This window comes from Polyodon spathula, chromosome 56, assembly GCF_017654505.1.
Source record: "Polyodon spathula isolate WHYD16114869_AA chromosome 56, ASM1765450v1, whole genome shotgun sequence".
In the NCBI taxonomy this organism is placed as follows: Eukaryota; Metazoa; Chordata; class Actinopteri; order Acipenseriformes; family Polyodontidae; genus Polyodon; species Polyodon spathula.
The window spans coordinates 1,709,800-1,728,460 of record NC_054589.1 but is presented as its reverse complement, the minus strand read 5'-3'; the positions used below and the strand labels follow the sequence as shown (position 1 = coordinate 1,728,460).

At 37.8% G+C, this 18,661-nt stretch overlaps 1 protein-coding gene across 1 annotated transcript; it reads right to left on the bottom strand.

The window, feature by feature from the left end:
• Positions 1 to 583: 583 nt before the first annotated feature.
• On the bottom strand, positions 584 to 17,343 carry LOC121307505 (roundabout homolog 3-like). The gene is made up of 12 exons (XM_041239685.1): positions 17,336 to 17,343; positions 16,963 to 17,081; positions 15,235 to 15,393; positions 14,370 to 14,483; positions 13,691 to 13,743; positions 12,167 to 12,317; positions 10,530 to 11,091; positions 7,576 to 7,724; positions 6,415 to 6,484; positions 5,512 to 5,701; positions 3,007 to 3,529; positions 584 to 2,811 (listed from the first exon to the last, which is right to left on the bottom strand). Exons 1-12 carry the CDS (start codon positions 17,341 to 17,343, stop codon positions 2,792 to 2,794), a joined length of 2,118 nt encoding a protein of 705 aa, XP_041095619.1. The 3' UTR covers positions 584 to 2,791.
• Between the last annotated feature and the right edge of the window lie 1,318 nt (positions 17,344 to 18,661).

The window sequence follows — 18,661 nt, the reverse complement described above, 5'->3', positions numbered from 1 at the left end:
GATAGAGGTCAAAATGGATGCACCAAAGTACAGAGAAATTCTGGAGGAAAACCTGCTGAAGTCTGCAAGAGACCTGTGATTTGGGAGAAGATTTATCTTCCAGCAGGACAATGACCCCAAACATACAGCCAAAGCCACACTGGAGTGGCTTAAAAACAAAAAGGTCAATGTCCTGGAGTGGCCCAGTGACCCAGACCTCAATCGAAATGAGAATATGTGGAAAGAGTTGAAAATTGCTGTTCACCAAAGGTCCCCATCCAACTTGACGGAGCTTGAGCAATTTTGCAAAGAAGAATGGGCAAAAATTGCAGTGTCCAGATGTGCAAAGCTGGTAGAGACAAATAGACTCATGGCTGTCAAAGGTGCCTCTACCAAATATTGACTCAAGGGGGTGAATACTTATGCAATCAATTATCTTTCTGTTTTGTATTTGTAATTAATTTAGAACAATTTGTAGATTTTATTTTTCACTTTGACATTATGGACTTTTTTTGACAAAAACTCCTAATTAAATCCATTCTGAGTCTATGTTGTAACACAATAAAATGTGGAAAAGTCCAACGAGGGTGAATATTTTTGAGAGCCACTATATGAGCTATGAAAAGAGAATGAGAACTTTGTCATAATACACAAAAGAAAAAAATAAACTAGCCATCTGCAACCAGAGTCTTTGTCAGTTGCTAGGCTACAGGTAATCAGAAACTGTGTGTGTGTGTGTGTGTGTGTGTGTTATATTACATTATATATGGTGAGAGTGAAGGACACATAACCAATATAAAAAGGATATCTGTCTCCAGGCTAATGTGTATGAAATTTATATAATTTGTTAAGTCACTTATTAAATAAATTTTGTGCAAAATACCCCAGAATGAGCCACACGTATAACATGGCACTAATAATACAGTCGAAACTTTCGTCTATTTTACTTTCTTTCTCTTGAGTTTCACCTCAAATTACAGACAAAACCAGATGGCAAGCATTGAGGCTTCTTCTGATAGGATCTTTGATTTCATTCATGTTTGATACTTCTGGCTTATATGACAATATTAACTTTTGTCTGACAATATTTCAAACACTGTTTAGGCTAAATATTCAAAATACTGTCACAGTGCTAAAATACATAACACAGACATCTACTTAATAGGCTGTACTGTATTAACAGAGCATGTTTCTTAGGAATGCAATCTTTATCAGACTTCACCAGTGGGATTGGTCTCTGTTTAATATTGTTAGTGTACCAGACCTAGGTTTTATCTCACATGAACAGAACTCTTAAGTAAACAAAGTGATACAAATCTCTGCGCAAGCTGCCTACTGTAATATTCTTCAGTACCATGCTAAAAGCAACACAGATTGTTTCACTGCACAATTTACTGCAGAAGCTAATCTGGCTGGTTATTAAGAAATGCTGATGACTTAGAATTTCCTTCATTCTTGTAAATATGCTTTAAAAAAATGTTTATCCAAAGCTCACAAGATTATCAACTTTAATCTTTGTTTGACTGGCCCTTCTGTTTTTTTTTTTTTTTTACTCATAACAAAGTTTCATGATGTTTCACAGAGTGCAGCTTTCACAAGACTGCTATAAAGCCTTTGAGATTTGTATATATAACAAACTATGCTTAATCATTTCAATGGTCTTATCTGGTTACAGCTAATGCAATGGGTACTGAAAAGCCAGTAAATATACGATAACCTGTTTAAGCAAATGAAATAAAGGAAAGTTTTACAAGAAATTGTAATTTAAAACCATTTGGGTGTTCCTTAAACATTACTGTACTAAACGTCACACGCAACCTGGAGACCTTTGATTTCCTGTCTCCACTGCAGTACTGAGGGGCTTTGCCAGTATACATACAGAAGGAGTTTAAGTAATGTAGCTTGTAAGATTGCTTTGGTATAATTGCTGAAGTGCTAACAGTCAGTTGGTGGTGTGATAATGCAGGTCAGCGCTAATGAACTATGCTACTCTTGGCATGTACTGTACTACCCACCTAAACGCTTTCAGATTTCAAACAATACTGTGTGCACACCACAGATTACACTCCCATTTTTTTTCTAATGAATACAATATGAAATGCATGTCGCTTACCCACTGCAATTAATCAGAACTGAATATCAGTGTAGTGCCTCACTTTACCAGCCAATCAACTATTTTCATCCACCGAACCTAGTCAATGTTACCACGCTGCTGAACCCTGGAGGCAAGAGCCCAGCCTGGGAAGTGGGGGATCATTGAATTTGATGAGGGGAACTGCACAGTAATGTACCCCCTGCACTCCAAGCGGCAGGACTTTTACTCGGTAAACCACTGTGGATGCCTCCCCTGGACCAGGTGAAAAAATGCTGAATGACTGTGGAAATGCGTTGGACTCTGACACATACACTGAGGCTTTAGACAGACTTACAATCAATGTTTTTGTGGTTGCTAATAAGGTTTAAATTGTGAAAACAGTTCAAAGTGCATGTAGAAACCATCTCTGAAGATATAATACAATCTAATGATATTTAAGGTGAGGATAGTAAAGAAAGTATCTATGCTTTCTTGATAAATCAGATCTTTTTAATGATCTAAACCATGTATCAAAAATGCTGTTATCTATGTCAGCTGTATTGTCTCTTCTGTGATGTTAACAAAGCCCCACTCAGGTATTAAAAATAAATAAATTCCAGATCTTCTATTGCAGAAGAAAAGTCCCCTTACAGGTTATGCTATTTTAGTTTTGGAATTGATCTGTCCATTTTCTATCTTGAACACATACTTATTCTCCAGCCCAGGTTTTCTGCACTCTTATAAGCAGGTTCTTTGCACTAAAAAAAAAAAAAAGAAGTGTTACTTTTAACTTAAAGGGGTGTCTTGAAACTCACACCAGCTGTACACAAGGCAATGCTACAAAACCAGACAGAACTACAGCAACCACATGTATAAACTAGAAAGGAAAATGAAATGATGATTCATTTGTTTCAACTGCTGCCTGTGTTTCAATGACTTAATGCAAGACCTACCATAATGCACTGAAGAGGTCTGCTGGTCATATTCAGGAAAGGGTGTCTGCCCATTGGAGGAAGGAGGACAGTATGTGGTTCCAGAGTTCTGAACCAGGCCTGGTAGAGACGATGGAGCAGATGTACCTGAGTAAAAGTGTACATCCACAGCCACTGTGGTTATCCCTGGGCTGTTCCGCTCGTTCACTGACACACTGTGTGACAGGACCAGTGGAGCAAGCAGACTGCGGGAGATGTTGATGTTGTGTCTGATGGGGGTGGTGTTGCTCGCACTCGGTTCAGACGTCTGGAAGGTAAAGGATGTGTGCACCCCTTCCTCGAGGGAAGCTGGGTTTGGATGGGCCATCGCCTCGGCTTCCTGGTGCTGTGTAGGGTTAGTGCTGCCGTGGCCCACTGCAGTGACTGAGGGCTCACCCTCTTCATTGCTTTCAGTGTTACCTGTCCAGGCAGCTAGACACTTCAGACTGATTCCAGGGTTCAGCAGGGTGGAATTCTTCTCATTGTGAGCAGGCAGTTCGGTTTCCTTCACAACAAGGGGAAAAATAAAAATCAGTATTTTGCATGGCGCTTTACAACCGGCAAAGAAAAGAACTGCTTCAAAGAGAAATGGGTCAAATAGATTTTAAAATAAGTTTATATGCATTTGTAACATTATCACTGTCTTTAATCCCCTCCATACTTTCCTCTGCTGGAAATGTAAATACAACTCAATAGGTAACTGGTTTCTCTTGGTACCCAATCACTTCTTGTGCTGTAACCCCTACGGCACAGGAAGTAATTAATAACCAGGAAGCAGCAGTTTAAACTTTGAAGTAATTTCAACTAGAAAACACAGCAAATTGAGGGACAGTGGTAATGTAGCTGAAGTAAGGAAATGGAATGTTTGATAAAAAAAAGAGAGAGAGAGAAACAACTAGCCAGCACAACATATGATTCCACCAGACAAGTAAAATAAGGAGAGGGGGCTGATATGGACAAAATAGCAATTTTACTTACTATAAAAGTGCATGGGGAACAATGGATTTGAACATACTGTAAACTAGAGACAGATGAAAGGAATCACAAGAAAGCAATAACATAAATTCGGTCCACTATCCGCATGCGTAGGGGTGTTGTTTGGCACGAGGTGAAACCAAGAATCTGTGAATCTGTTGTCAAGTGAATAAGGCAGCATGGTTCTGATATTCCCCAGCTGTCCTAGCATGGTGGAATATCTGCACAGGATGGAACACTTGTTAGCCAATGAGATTGCCCCTTCTGTTCTTGCCATTTTATAATAGTCCAATAATCATCTTCAGCACATGAAAATTAAGCCCAGTGATAATGTTGCTGGTGATACTAAAAAAAATTGAAAATGCATTTTGGTAATACGAGGCAAGACAATGCATGTTAAAAGCATTAACTGTCACTCCTTTCAAATCAGTGAGACTAATCAACTACAATTTTGCATTTTAAGATAGCTATCAAAATCCTAATGATTGTATCTGCAGAAGTCTTATCTTGTATCTATTCAAGGCAGGATGTGTTTTTGCAGCTTAAAGAATCATGAGAAAACTTCATGTGTATTACATTCTGTTAGAAAAAAAAAAGAAAGACATTTTTTTTACTTTTGCTAGGTCCCAAATATTGTAAGCAAGCATCTATGATGGAGAAACATGTGTATGCTTCCCACTCTCACTTTTACTGCACTGATAAGGACTGCTTATAACTGAAGAGTAGTGCTGTTCTACATTGTGGTTCTTTGCTATTGAACACATTGTTTTAATCTTTCTTGTGAAGCTGTTTTTTGTAAAGGGGTCATTGAATACTGCACATTTGTACCAGACTATCAGAGAGGGGGGGGGAAGAACCCAACTCTAATAAAGATCACATCAGGACTGAGGGCTGATACACATAGGGAATGCATCAGGCCTGCTGTGTGGGCAAAGTGGTCTGCGTTACCATCTTGAGATGACACTCTTATAACCACTAGAGGTCATCCTACCATGCGTATACACAGTCCTGACCTCAAAAATCTGATCGCTTAATAAAGACTAAATATGTTTTATTATCATTTTAAAGATGACCCTCTTAGCAAATTAAGAGGGGCCCCTAACCTCTAGTATTTTCAATGGAACGCAACTTATAATAAGAACAACAACAACAACAACAGCAAGGGTGTTTCTGATAGTGAATTGCAATGTTTTTTTTTTTTTTTTTTTTTTTTTCTGAAAAATGTAAGATCAGGAGAAAATAGTGAATTTAAAATGAATTAAAAAATTTGAGGTTTAATTTTGACATTCTTTTGAATGATTAATCATACCTGTTTGCTAGTGATATGAAGTTGTATTGAAAGACAATTACGAGTAATACAAACTATTAACATAATTCAATGTACGTGAAAATGTTATATATATATATATATATATATATATATATATATATATATATATATATATATATATATATATATATTACAGGCTATGCAGGGCATTTAAAGCAAGGCAAGGCCTGCGAGGGACGGACCAGCTCCAGGCCTGCTTCCAGCAGTGTCTCGCCGCTGTGTTCCAAGATGGGTTCCAGACTCTCCTGCTGTGTGTTGGGTGTGAGCTCTGCCGTCACTGTGATAGTGTTGGGCTCAGACTGGCTGGATCTGGAAGTGGTTTTGTAGGGGCTCTGCTCGATGACTGCCACCACAGTATCATCTTCAAAAGCTCTGTTTAAGGCAAGAAGGTTGAATTTTCATTTCAGGTGTTTATATTACTTTATTGCAGCAATAATACCACATGAAAAAATTACAAAATCCATTTTAATTTGGTCTAGATTTTTAAAAACATCTATCCACATAAATAATGGATTTCTGGAATGCCCCCAACACCCCCAATGCGTATCTGGACTGTCATATTTATTTTACACCTTATTAGGATCCTCATTTAAAAAATGGAGACCATAATATGATGATCAGTACCCAGTATGTTTAATATTACTAACATTTAAATTATACGTGTCATTGAACTAATTCACTGAACCATATGTCTATCACACCTTACATCAAACTTGTGATTACAAGGACCATCCATACGTGTTTGAACTGGCTTATATTATGATTTCATATTTTATTTAACACGCAAAATAAAAATCCTGAAGGCATTTGTGTGAAAGACAATCCACTTCTCAGGAAGTTTAAATCACTTGGTGTCTTTGAAGTGCTTATACATTTCAGGAAAACCTCTGTAAGTTGGCACAGTACTTGTTAGAGTGTAGAGTATATAGGATTCCTGCTTTATTTAAATAAATAATGTCAAGAAACTAATGGCACACATTACAAAAATAATTCAAATGAAGATTGTATATTCCAAATGCATTGACCTAGCAATTGAACAACACTTAGGTTGTAATCTATCAATCAGCAGTATGTTTGTACAGTACCTGTTCTCATATGTTCTTGCCATTTCTGGTTTGCTGCTGTTTCTGTTTGAGGCATCTGAATTCCGCAGCCCTGCAAAGAGACACATTTACAACCTGCTTGATTGTAAATCAAGCATTATTTTGCATTACTTGTTCATGAGTAAAGAAACCACACAGGATGCAACTGTAGTTTTGTATGTCAGTAATATTTGTGTGAAAGTTATAGGCATGGTTACTAATCCTGGCTACTGGTTTGTAAAGTGACTATAAATATAAAAAAGAATATATGTCGCTGCCTACCCGGAATGAATAACCCTACATTAAAAAGGTAGAATGCAAAAAAATAATAATTTTTCCTGCCTGTCTTGTTGTGTTTCTGTCTTTCATTATATCATTTTTAAAAACGATTCAAAACCCCAGGCTGCATTGCTCAAGACCATTTCCAGGTGCCTTAGTTCATTATCTCATAAGGTCTTTTTGTGTCTTCAATGTGAGACTAAAGGTTACAGTAAAAGACTAACTTGATATTTAGTCTCGTAGACAATTGTGTTGTGATGTAGTTTAGTTAATTGCTGCTGCTAATGAGATGGATTAAATTGGGTGTGTTTTTTACAAAAAATATTTAGGGAAACGATAAAGGCCACAACTGTATTACAATTGTGAAGTACTGAATATTAAATAACACTCAAAATTGGTTGGTCCTCCAAGCACCTTGTTAACAGCAGATAAAAATGCAATTGTGAACAGAATCTCTCAGAGGTGGAACTACTAATCAATCTCTTGTTATAAACTTGAATCTCACATTGATGAGGGAAAAAGCCCTTAAGGTAATTTTAAATGGTTCTCAGCAGAAAGCTATTACTCTTGCTGAGCTTAAAGATAAATAAAAAAAAAAAAAAAAAACTTAATAATTGAAGAAAAACAGAAATAAGATAAGAATTGGAAACCAAATAACTTGAAAGACAAGTCGGTACAAGAACAATACTCTGCTTTAAACACTTTCCATTACACATTTAACCCTGGATAGACCAATGCCAGGCTTACCTCCACTGTATGGTACCTGGAAACATGCCTTTTAGTATGATTTGGTTGCTTTAAAGTTGCTATGGAAACTCCTTTTGTTTCTAGGTAGTGTGGGGGACAGTCCAAGTTCACAGTTAATTTATTCTTATTGTAACTTACAGCCTCTGCCTGCCGGTGGCGCAGTTTCATTTTTCTGGACTAGGGAGTAAAAACCCATCATTATGAATATCAGAGCAAGGGAGACTCCAACCCCCACAACAATGGGAATGTCATGCTTCTCCAGAACTGGGAACCACGAGTTCTTGTCCCTACAAATCAAGCAAAGAATAGGTTAGAAGATGGTTAGGACACTGTTTACAGCTGGATTTGAAATACTTTTTCCATAAAGTACTACTGTATAAACTCATATTTCAGTGTTTTAATGTAGTAACATGCAGCTGCACATGTACCCAGATTATGATACTCTCAATAATTTGTGCAGAAGAATGACTTTATAAAGTTCCATCACAATTCGATAAGTCGTTCTTTAGATATAGGAAAAAATGCAAGTCTGGTGATTTTGCTCTTACAAATATATATTTTTAAAATGTTTGATGTTAAATAGAGTTAAATATCACTAACAGAGTAGAATAAAACAATCTGTAGTAGAATGAAAACATGTCATCCAACTGCTTTTAAAACACAGTTTTTTTGGTTGTCTATGGCTATCTACCAAGTTTCAGGTTATTGTGTGAAAATGTCATTCAAGTTATTGCAGTGGAAACAATTACTTCATAAAGAACTATCTTGTACTGCAGATGTTCTAGAAATATCTTCTAGCTGCTTGTAATCTTCTATAAGGCAATGATTCTGGGTATTTTGTAAAGTGTAGAGTAGTTACAACATCTTAGGACATCAAACAGGTTCCAACTGTTAGACTTTTTTGAATACTGAAACTGTATATTGGGTTCTTCTTAAAGAATTTATGATTAAAGTAAACCAATAAAGGGCATAAGCTATTTTAATTTTAAATTACATTTTTAGAGGCAATTGGTGACACACATACTAATGCACAATGAAAACGCAACACTAAGTTTTCATATACATAAATACATAATGTTATTTACACTTTAAATAGTGAGCAGATAGGTTTGTAGGTAGGTTGGTTATTGTTCCTTGGGATAACAAAACATTGAGCTCAAGTCATGTGATTTCATGAAAATACCAGGTGCTCAGTGTTTGATATTTGAGTTGAGTTAAAATTGCCAAAATGTGTTGAAGAATTTGTATAAACAGCCATTTGAAAAAGACACGATTTTAATTAATGTAAGAACAGAGAAAGACACAACCATGCCCCACTTGAATAATGAATATCATCTGGTTGCTATCGGCATGATTGAAGTTGGCCTGTCTGTGAGATAAGTTGTCCAGAGAATGAGATGTTCACTTCAACAGTCAGCAGAATAGACCAGGGAAACCAGGAAACTGGCTCTGTGAGGGACTGGCCATGTCCTGGAAGGCAAAGGGTCACCACACCGGCCCAGGACCATCACATCCGACTGATCCCTCTGCTTAATCATTTTCAGACTGCAGTGGCTACAGGACGAGCAATTCCAGGAAGAAATAACCAGCGCATCAGCAGAATGACTGTAGCTTGGCATTTGCATGAAAATGATTTGCATGCTCGGAAGCTGTCCAGGGGTAACAGGTTGACAGCTGAGAGATGAAGTCGTCATATCCTGTAGGCCAGAGAACATCTGAGGTGGCGGCAGAGAGAGTGGTGGAGTGTTTTATTCACCGGCAAATGCTGTTTTGCCCTTGACAGACCCGACAGAAGACAACGGAAGTGTCGATTTCCCAGCAGGACCATGCAAGACCACACAGCGCTAGGATTACAATTGCACGACTTCAAGAAAACAATGTCGAGGTCTTGCCATGGCCAGTTTTTTTCTCCTGACAAATAGAACATCTGTTGGACCAAATCGCCAGTTCCATCCACAGGAGACAACCGCGACCAGCCAACCAGCTGCACAGGAAGAGCGGCGGAACATCCCACAGCAGTCTGTCCAGAGGCTGATCAGGTCTATGGATCAACGCTGCCAGGATTGTGTAAATGCTTAGGGAGGTCATACCCGATTCTAACAATTTTTGTTCACATTTTCTGTGATTTTGTTAGATACCTATGTTTAAAATATTTAATTAAAATAGACCTGAGTGTTGCATTTCTTTTGTGCATCAGTTGAAAAACACAACATAATTTAACAATTGGTGCTATTTACTTTTTACATGTTTATTTATTTATTTTTTTACAAGCTAAAGAGATTTAATTTTTGATTACTTTAAAAAAAGAAAACATTTCCGAAGAGTTGTTTCAGTTAGCTAAACCCAAAGATTAGCTAGATAAGTTTCCAGAGTGAACAATCTTTTCATTTGATCTTAGAGCTCTTTTTATTAAACCATCATGTAGAGATAAGGAGAAAGGAGGTTAAATTAAAAAAAAAAAAAAAAAAAATACCTACATCTGCATAGAAGCATTCCCAAATGCAGTAAAAACAGAACATTTCAAACATACAGATTTTGGTGGGTTTTCTGGTTTTGTTGTTTAAACATAAGTAGAAAAAACTAATTTGCATTTTAACAAACAATATGTGAACTACCGATTCTTCAATTTTTCTGAAGACACTTTTTTTTCTGTCTGATCTTTTAAGAATACCATATCTCATTTTATGTGAAGCCATTTGAGTTCATTACTTCTCTGCATGCTAAAGAAATCTAAATGAAGAACAACACTCAACAAAAACATTAAGAAAAATACTAAAAGTGAAGGCAATGCAAATGGTCAGACTGAAAGAAACTAAAATGTAATGTCTTTGACACTGAAAAAGGCTTCTGTTCAAAACATTTATCGTCACATTTTAGTTTATTTTAGTTTAGAGTATTTGATAATAAAAACTGAGATTACCTTTAGCAATCCTTTTTTAATCGTTTGACTAAAAAAACACACATTTTATTTGAATGATCAGGTCTTTTACCTGATCATGCCCAACTTCTCGTGAGTTTGTTTTCTGGACTTTCTCATCCTTCTGCAGACAAAGGCATCCACTATTTTGTTCTGTAAAGTGTGAAACGCTTACCATGTCATATCATCGCTTGTTCTCATGGGCGATTGAGACGTATTCTTCTTTGGCCATTCTGTCAGTTCAGAGTTACCTGGCTTTGATGAGTTGCCAGACCGGTTTTGAAGATGCTCCGTTTGGACGGAGTGCAGGCTGCCTCCTGTAGTAAGGTGGGAGTATGCATCAGGTGGCTGAGTCTGAGCCTCAGATAGAGGCTGAAGAGCTGTGACGGTCTGGGGAGTTTCTAGCTCTAATTGAGAAGAACTTTTGACCTCAGGTGTGTTAAAGTCTGCCATGACGGCAGCATTTTGGATGGGTATTGGAGCAGGGGCAGGTAGCTGGGTGGACTTTAGTGGTATCAGAAGTAGGGGTCTAGGGCTGAACAAAGCAGTGAAGTCTGGGTCTTTTAAACTCAATGAAGGTACTGTAACAGGGAAGTGTTGTGCACCAGCTGAGCCAGCGGGTGTTTCGGAGGGTGCTGTTGTGTCCTCAAGGCCAGCTGAGCTTGGCGGCTCTACTGTCAGAGTTGCAGTTATATCGTAAGACACTTCTGAGGCAATCTCATGGTGTGGAACAGGAGCTGAAATGATGAATTAGATTTAAAAATAGATGTGGTGTACCAGTATATTTTACACAGCATGGTCTAGATGGAGATATGTGTACATTACTGTTCTCATAATAATAATATTGCACGAATTCTCACTTATTTATTAATTAATTTATTTATTTAATGAACTGCAATTCAATTATAGAACGTATCAATTATATTTAAGCAAAGTATATTCTGGATTAGATTCCCCCCCCTCCATGTTCAGTGTGTACTTTGTAATACTGTGAAATGGGGTTACAGCGTAGCTTATTCCTTAATTTGAGATGTTCACTTCAACAGTCAGCAGAATAGACCAGAGAAACCAGGAAACTGGCTCTGTGAGGGACTGGCCATGTCCTGGAAGGCAAAGGGTCACCACACCAGCCCAGGACCATCACATCCGACTGATCCCTCTGCTTAATCATTTTCAGACTGCAGTGGCTACAGGACGAGCAATTCCAGGAAGAAATAACCCACGCATCAGCAGAATGACTGTAGCTCGCCGTCTGCATGAAAATGATTTGCATGCTCGGAGGCTGTCCAGGGGTAACATGTTGACAGCTGAGAGATGAAATCTCTGTCTTCCATGAGCCAGAGAACAACTGAGGTGGCGGCAGAGAAAGTGGTGGAGTGTTTTATTCACAGATGCATGCCATTTTGCCCTTGACAGACCGTCTCACCATTGTAGTATGGAGTTAGCAAGATTTTAAGACTTTAGGTCTGTAAAACCTTGAAATCTTATTGTAAAATGAGTGATGCACCTACAGTATCATGTGATGTATGAATGTTTTTGAACTGTATTTTGTTTGCTTGTAGTAATGTTAATACAATGCTCACTATAGTGCTTGGAAGCCATAGTTACAAGGCTGTGCTATTTGTGGTCCTCCTTATGATGATAATGAAAGTACTGGTAGTTTTGAATTATAGGGAAAATGAGAGCCACGACCATACCATGTTATATCTGGTGCAATGGTATAAAGGGCAGGCTTATAAAGTGGAACACTGTAAAAAATGCTGTTTGGAAGAGAAGTATATCTTTAAAATGTAAAGAATGCAGTTGACTCACTTTCTCCTTCATTCTCTCTACTAGCTGGGGACTCATCACTTTGTTCTTGTATGATATTCTTTTTCAGCGAATCATCGCTGGGGTTTTCATTCACTGGAGCTTCGCTGCTGAACAAGTTCTCCCGTTCAGAAATGTAGCTTCTTTGCAGATTCTAGAAAACAGTAAACACTGTTGATTATTGATTTTATACAACAAGATGCACGCTACTGACACCATACAAAGAAAGTGAATATTTTTTAATCAATGACAAATGCCAGTATTTTATAACATAGATCAACAGGATGTACAGAATAGTATAGAATTGCAATGAATAATTGAATAAAGGAAATAACATTCAATACCTGTAAGGATTTACTCTGTCAGACCAGTTCTTGCCCAGACAGGCACGTTGGCCTTCACTAAGGAATGCAATTTATATGCATGCACTAAACATTGGCATAATCATTTATTTAAAATGACAGGGCAATATATGGAGAATAGCTGAATCACAACCTATATGTCACCTTGATAAACGGTGCCTGTTATAATTCACAGCTGACTGTCAAAGAATATGAAAGACTTTTTTTTTTTTTTTTTACTCCAAATTGTTTATTATTTTGAGTTCCCAATTATTTTATCTCCAATTTTGTCACCAATTTAGACTGTCTAATTATGTTCGCTCGCTGCAACAATTTCCTACATAGTTCAGGGGAACGGAAGGTTCAGTGGGCGTCCTCTGATCCCATGACCAAATCAACTTCTTTTACACCAAGGAATTCAACACAGATGTCAGCCAGCTACCGTCCTCTGGAGGACAAAGGCCAGCCTTGCAGGTGTTTGCTTGAGCTTACCAGGATCCTGGCCTCCCTAACCAATGGGAGCACCAGAGCCAATGTGACACGCCCTCCGGAGTCCCCAGCAAAGACCTGCGACTTTGCACAGTCAGTACTTGAACCTGCACTCTCCTGACTGTATGGCTCACAGTGAACACCACACAGTTGAGCAACTCTTTGTGATATTGTCAAAGTTTAACTCCTGCACAAAATGATCACTCTTTTCAATTAAAAAGACAATGGATATTTTAAACATATTTTTTTTTCTCAAAAAAAAATATTGTTGATGCACCTACAGTATCATGTGATGCATGAATTGCATTGAACTGTATTTTTGTTGAATGATTTGTTGTAACGCTAAGTGGGTCAGTACAAACCATCTAAATAACTCCAGCAGGAATTAGATGCACAGCTGTTGAGACTAAGATGTCTTTAACGTATTTTGAAATTCCATGGGGCCCTTATACAACGACCAGCCAGGTATGTACCCTGAACAGCCTGATGGTAAAGATGACGCCCCATTATCCGCATGGCAGTTGTGACAATGGAGCGCATCAAGTGACTGTTTCAGCAATCCGCTGCTAATCCTCCACCATTCCTGCTGGTTTGATGGTAAGGTAATTGACAGCTACACAGAACAGATACAATGAAGCTCTCCCTTAAGATTGTTACAAACCAGCCATAAAATACCACTGGTGTGATTTAAACTCACCCCTGAGCCGATTTCTTCAGCCGTTTCTGATTCATCAAATCCTTGGTCATGACCTTTAAATGATTACAGATTTATATTTATACATCAAACAAATAACATGTCGTCTTCATCTGTGCTGTACTCAAAAGTTAGCTTGTGTTTTAATAATGTGCTCAATTAGATCACAGATCCAATACATCTGCTAGATTTTTTTGTTAATAACAGCAAGTCATATAGTCGCAAAATAAAAACTATAGAAAATAATTCTGTTGGAAAAACAGCAATGCTTTTGAACTGGTCATGCTGGTTCACGAGAATATATGCTTATGGAAGAGATAGTTAAGGACGCTTCGGCTCAAGTAACCAAATGGTGTTACTGAATCCCTCACATCAACAGCTTAAATCCTTGATTTATTTTGGAAAGCCTTTAATACAAGCTTTACAATGATGTTATGTTTAGGTCAGTCCCTACATGAGGTCAAAGGTTAAGCAGACACATTCTCACTAAGTGGGGGGGGGGCATCAGTTGTTCTGTTGGCACTATCTAAATGCAGATACTGTGTATCGCTTTGATATCAAACTGACACATGCTCAGTCAGGAGTCTGAATACATCACTATGAGGCTTTGAAATACTGCTTTCTAACAAGTGATACTGCCACCTAGAATCCCTTTAGAGCATTGCAGCTGCTACTCACTTACCCGATACTGTCAGTGATCCAGCCCTCTCATCCCTTCCAGCTGCATTTTCAGCAGTACAGACATAGCTGCCTTCATCATGTCGGCTTATATTGCTTAGATGAAGAGCTCCGTCATCTACAAATTCAAATATTCAGAGACGTTGCCAGCATTTTATATCCACACACCTCAACACCACAGCTTTCTGAGTGGAGTCGAACCTGATTGTTCTGAAATTTTTATTCAAAAATCAACACTATATATGATTTATCTTTTACTTGGGAGCGTTCAGCGGGAGAGACAGAATTTCTATGATAAGCATCATAATGTATCTGCAACAACGCTGGTTTTCTGTTCCCACAATATGCCATTCATTTCAATCACAGGACCAGTTTTTTTGTTTTTTAATTTCTCCTGGCAAAAGTTCCTGACTAAAACAAACTCCTCTCTTGATTTGAATAAAAACAATCAGGAGTATGTTTAAAAAGTAATCGCTGTGATACAGAGAACTCAGAATACAGCAAAGCCACAGTAAAGTAATGCCCGTCTTGTAAACACTGCACGGGGTTCAGTAACCCTTCAACATCTCTCATGTGAACGTGCCCCTACATTACCACCTAAACGTAACATAGCAAGCACTTATTAAAAACATTATACACTATTTTAAAGAAAAATATTTCTTCCCTAGTACACTAGTTATTGTTTTAATATGGTGTGCTGGTTCCAATAAAATAATATTTAGTTTAATATTTTTTTAACACTAGCGCCACCTAGTGAACAGCCATGGCGATCTAGTTTTGTATTGATGGCATTACACATGTAGGTCTAGCCTGGGTTAAACAGGTCTGTGGTCATTGGAAGCCATTTGTTCTGTATCACTTCTACTCACCGTCTTTATGCAATCTCGGCTCTGCAATCTGGATTGAGTTTCCATTCCTGAACCAGGAATAGGTGATAGGAGAGTCCCCCACTGCCCCACAGGGCAAAACCACAGACAATCCCTCTGAAGACACCATTTCACTCATGAAGGATACAATAACTGGAGGAACTGAAGCAACAGTGAAAGATAAAAAGAATAAAACCACTGCAAAAGGGTATGACAGTAACACAGAAATACAAAACCAGTACAGCTGCAACAATCAATCAACATGCGGTTGGTTACAATCTATTAAAACATAAATTACATTTTAGAAAATAAAATCATTTTTAAAAAGCAGTTTTAAACTATAGTGCACAAACAGCAAAGTGTTTCAAAACAGTACGTTCACAAACAGAGCATCAGATGTGATCAAATACATGATTTATTAATATATGGAGACTACTGAACCAACAGTATTCAACTATTTTTTACCACAACTGTTTAACTTAGTAGTCATTCTACCCATGTTGTGCATGTTTTAGTTGTATGAAAGCTTTTGGAAGCAGTCTACTTGTTTTTTGCTTCATGTTTTTCATGTTTTAAACTTTATTCTCAATGCTTATGTTATACATTACTGTGTATACTAATATGCACATGCATGTTTTCAGTTGTATTTGAACCAAGTGTTTTCAATGCATTGATTATTGTAAGCGGCTGCACCTTTATTCTATTAATTTGAGGACATAGAAACGTCTACACCAGGTTTCATTAATGAGCGGTTCTCAAGAATATGATAAAAAACACAGGCTTCATTAGCATGGTAACATGGCTCTATGCAAGTACTGCATGCACATCAACATATGAGGAGTGTCTCCCATATATAAGCTATAAATAAGGCATTGTTTCTTTGATGTGATTGTCATGGAATCACTCTAGTTTATAAACAATGCTTTCAATAGCTCCCAGGAAATCTTACAAGCTGAAACGCACAAGCGCGTCCAGGGAATTAAAGTACTTTGCAATAAGAAAGCCCACTTCAATGGGTATGATTGGCATAATATGTACATGTTTTTTCATGGTACTGTATTGTTGTTCCTATCAAGTATTCATTTTTTCACATCAGTCATATGAAATACTTCAGCTTTTTAATTGTACCTATTCAAACTCAAGAATAAGAAAAGAAAATGGGTTATACATTTACCGTGGTTTATCAAAGTTTATCATGCTTTCATATGTTAGTTGACTTTGCTATGCTGTTACCATGGTTACATTTTTATAAGGTACCACTATGAACTCCTGCACAATTCAAAAACGCATTGAAAGAAGTCCACTAAAACTGTGCTCACAAAACTGACCTCACCTGACCAGGTGCAAGCAGGATCTGACTGGTCAAAATGGCATCAAGATCCTCCATGAACACACACCAGTGCTGTGTCTGAAGCTTCTTCCACAAACTGGTAACTGACAACACTGCTTCATTTCTGTTAATAACTAGTGTCTAATGATAATGACGGTGCTGTAAAGTGTAACTTTTCATTATTGGGATGAATACAACTTGTTAAATTATACTTCAATCCTTGTTGTGTCGCTCCTTCACACAGGGAAATACACGAATAAATCATTTAGTTTCCTTACAGGTTGATAGAAACAAAGAAAGCTCAAAAAAGAAGTCATTTTTGGTCACAAACAATTTATTTTCCCCCAAACCTCTAATAATCTTTGTAAATAAGAGAAAATGACAGTAAGCAAGTCTTTTACCTGCCACTTGCAGGATAGCTGTCTCTCGGGATTGCCCTGCTAGATTCGTTGCCTCACAGGTGTACGCTCCCTCATCATAGGCAAGTACAGAGGAAATGTACAACGTCTGGTTTTTAAACCTGAGAAATGAAATACAGACTAGTTAACCCTGTAGACTCTATTAGAAATATATTTCATGTCAGAAATATAACTAAACTTAGATTGTGTTTCACCTTGGCTGATGCTGAGATGATGGTTCCTACTTTGGATGATTATTCAATGCTCATTTCACTGGCCTATCCAATGGGCTTATGAGTGACATTGATGTCTCTAACAGCTGCTGCTTGAGCAATGTACTGTGTGCTACATAATACAGCTAATGTTAATGGTGTACTGCACCATTGTCACCTGTTGGACATTTACAAAACTGCAGTTTGACTCAGAGAGAGCAGTCAGGATTCAAAGCAATATAAAAATCAGACCCTTCTTACCCTAATGTAATCCTTCCTCCTGCCCCGACAGCTTGGCCTTGTCTGTACCAGTGAACGGAGGGAGATGGCTGTCCCGAGGTGTGACACTGGAATGAGGCTCCTGATCCCAGCAACACCGTGTTCAACTGTGGTGACACTGTGACGACAGGTGGGACTGAAGCACAAACAAAACACACTGTTATAGAGTCAATACTTCATACCATAAAATATCAGATTTTACCCTGGCTTGAAATAAAACATCAATCCACATTTAATCATGCATAACTTAACATGTACACAAAGCATTCAATGGTAACCCATATAACAGTACTGAGCAGTAATGCATTTATTGATCAGTTTTGACGATACGTCCTTATTCTGTACTTATATGTGGTGACATACTGAAGTTTCTTTTTAATACAATGTTTAATTAAAATGTTAAGATGCACTTCATTATATATTAGATGCAAACGTGGAACACCTGCAATAGGCATCATGTACTATGTGTAAAGGGGTACTGTATGACTGATTCATTTGCTAAGCAAATATATAAGAGATGGATCTAGCCTTATCACCCTGATTGAGTGTCCCAGCCTCCCTTGCTTTGTACATCTAAGGCAGGCTGCTAATGATCAAGCTTTAAGTATCCTGTATTCAATGTGCAGGCTGTCATGACATGAGAGATATCTCCCTCGTGTATTGCATGGGATCTCACAAATTCAATCCTTTTGCTTTTTTTTTTTAAGCAGTCGTTAGTTTTACCAGTTTGTTTTTAATAGGGGGCTTTCTTTACTCAATTCATGTCTATACAAGTCACCAGGAGTTTGTAATCTGCCAGCAAAAGACATTTCCTCAACTGATGGCAGCATTATCAGTGTGAAGCAGACGTGAAGCTGGACTGTATTCATACCTGGAAAGCCTTTGCAACAACCGAATTTGCTTTTATTATTAGACTGCAACGTTTCACAGTTCCGCCTTATCAATTCCTAGTAAATGCTTTTTAGGTAGTAATGGACTTGACATGTAGGACTTTATTTCAGAAGCAAAGGCAAACTATGATAGGAATCAAATAATTGAAATGCATAACCTACTGTAGCAATATTTTCCTACAGCAATAAATGATCAAAGTCTTGCAGTTGCATGCTGTTATTGTATACTTGTTGTATTCTTAAAGACTTCAAAGGCTTTTAGATTTCTAATACACGGAATCAACAATACATGGCTGGCAGTGAGAGATGTATAGCCTGCTT

Coding starts and splice junctions, on each gene's coding strand:
- LOC121307505 (XM_041239685.1), bottom strand. Junction 14,484..15,234: donor GCCGAGATTGCATAAAGACG/GTGAGTAGAAGT, acceptor TTGAATTTGTAG/ATGACGGAGCTCTTCATCTA. Junction 13,744..14,369: donor TGGATCACTGACAGTATCGG/GTAAGTGAGTAG, acceptor AATCATTTAAAG/GTCATGACCAAGGATTTGAT.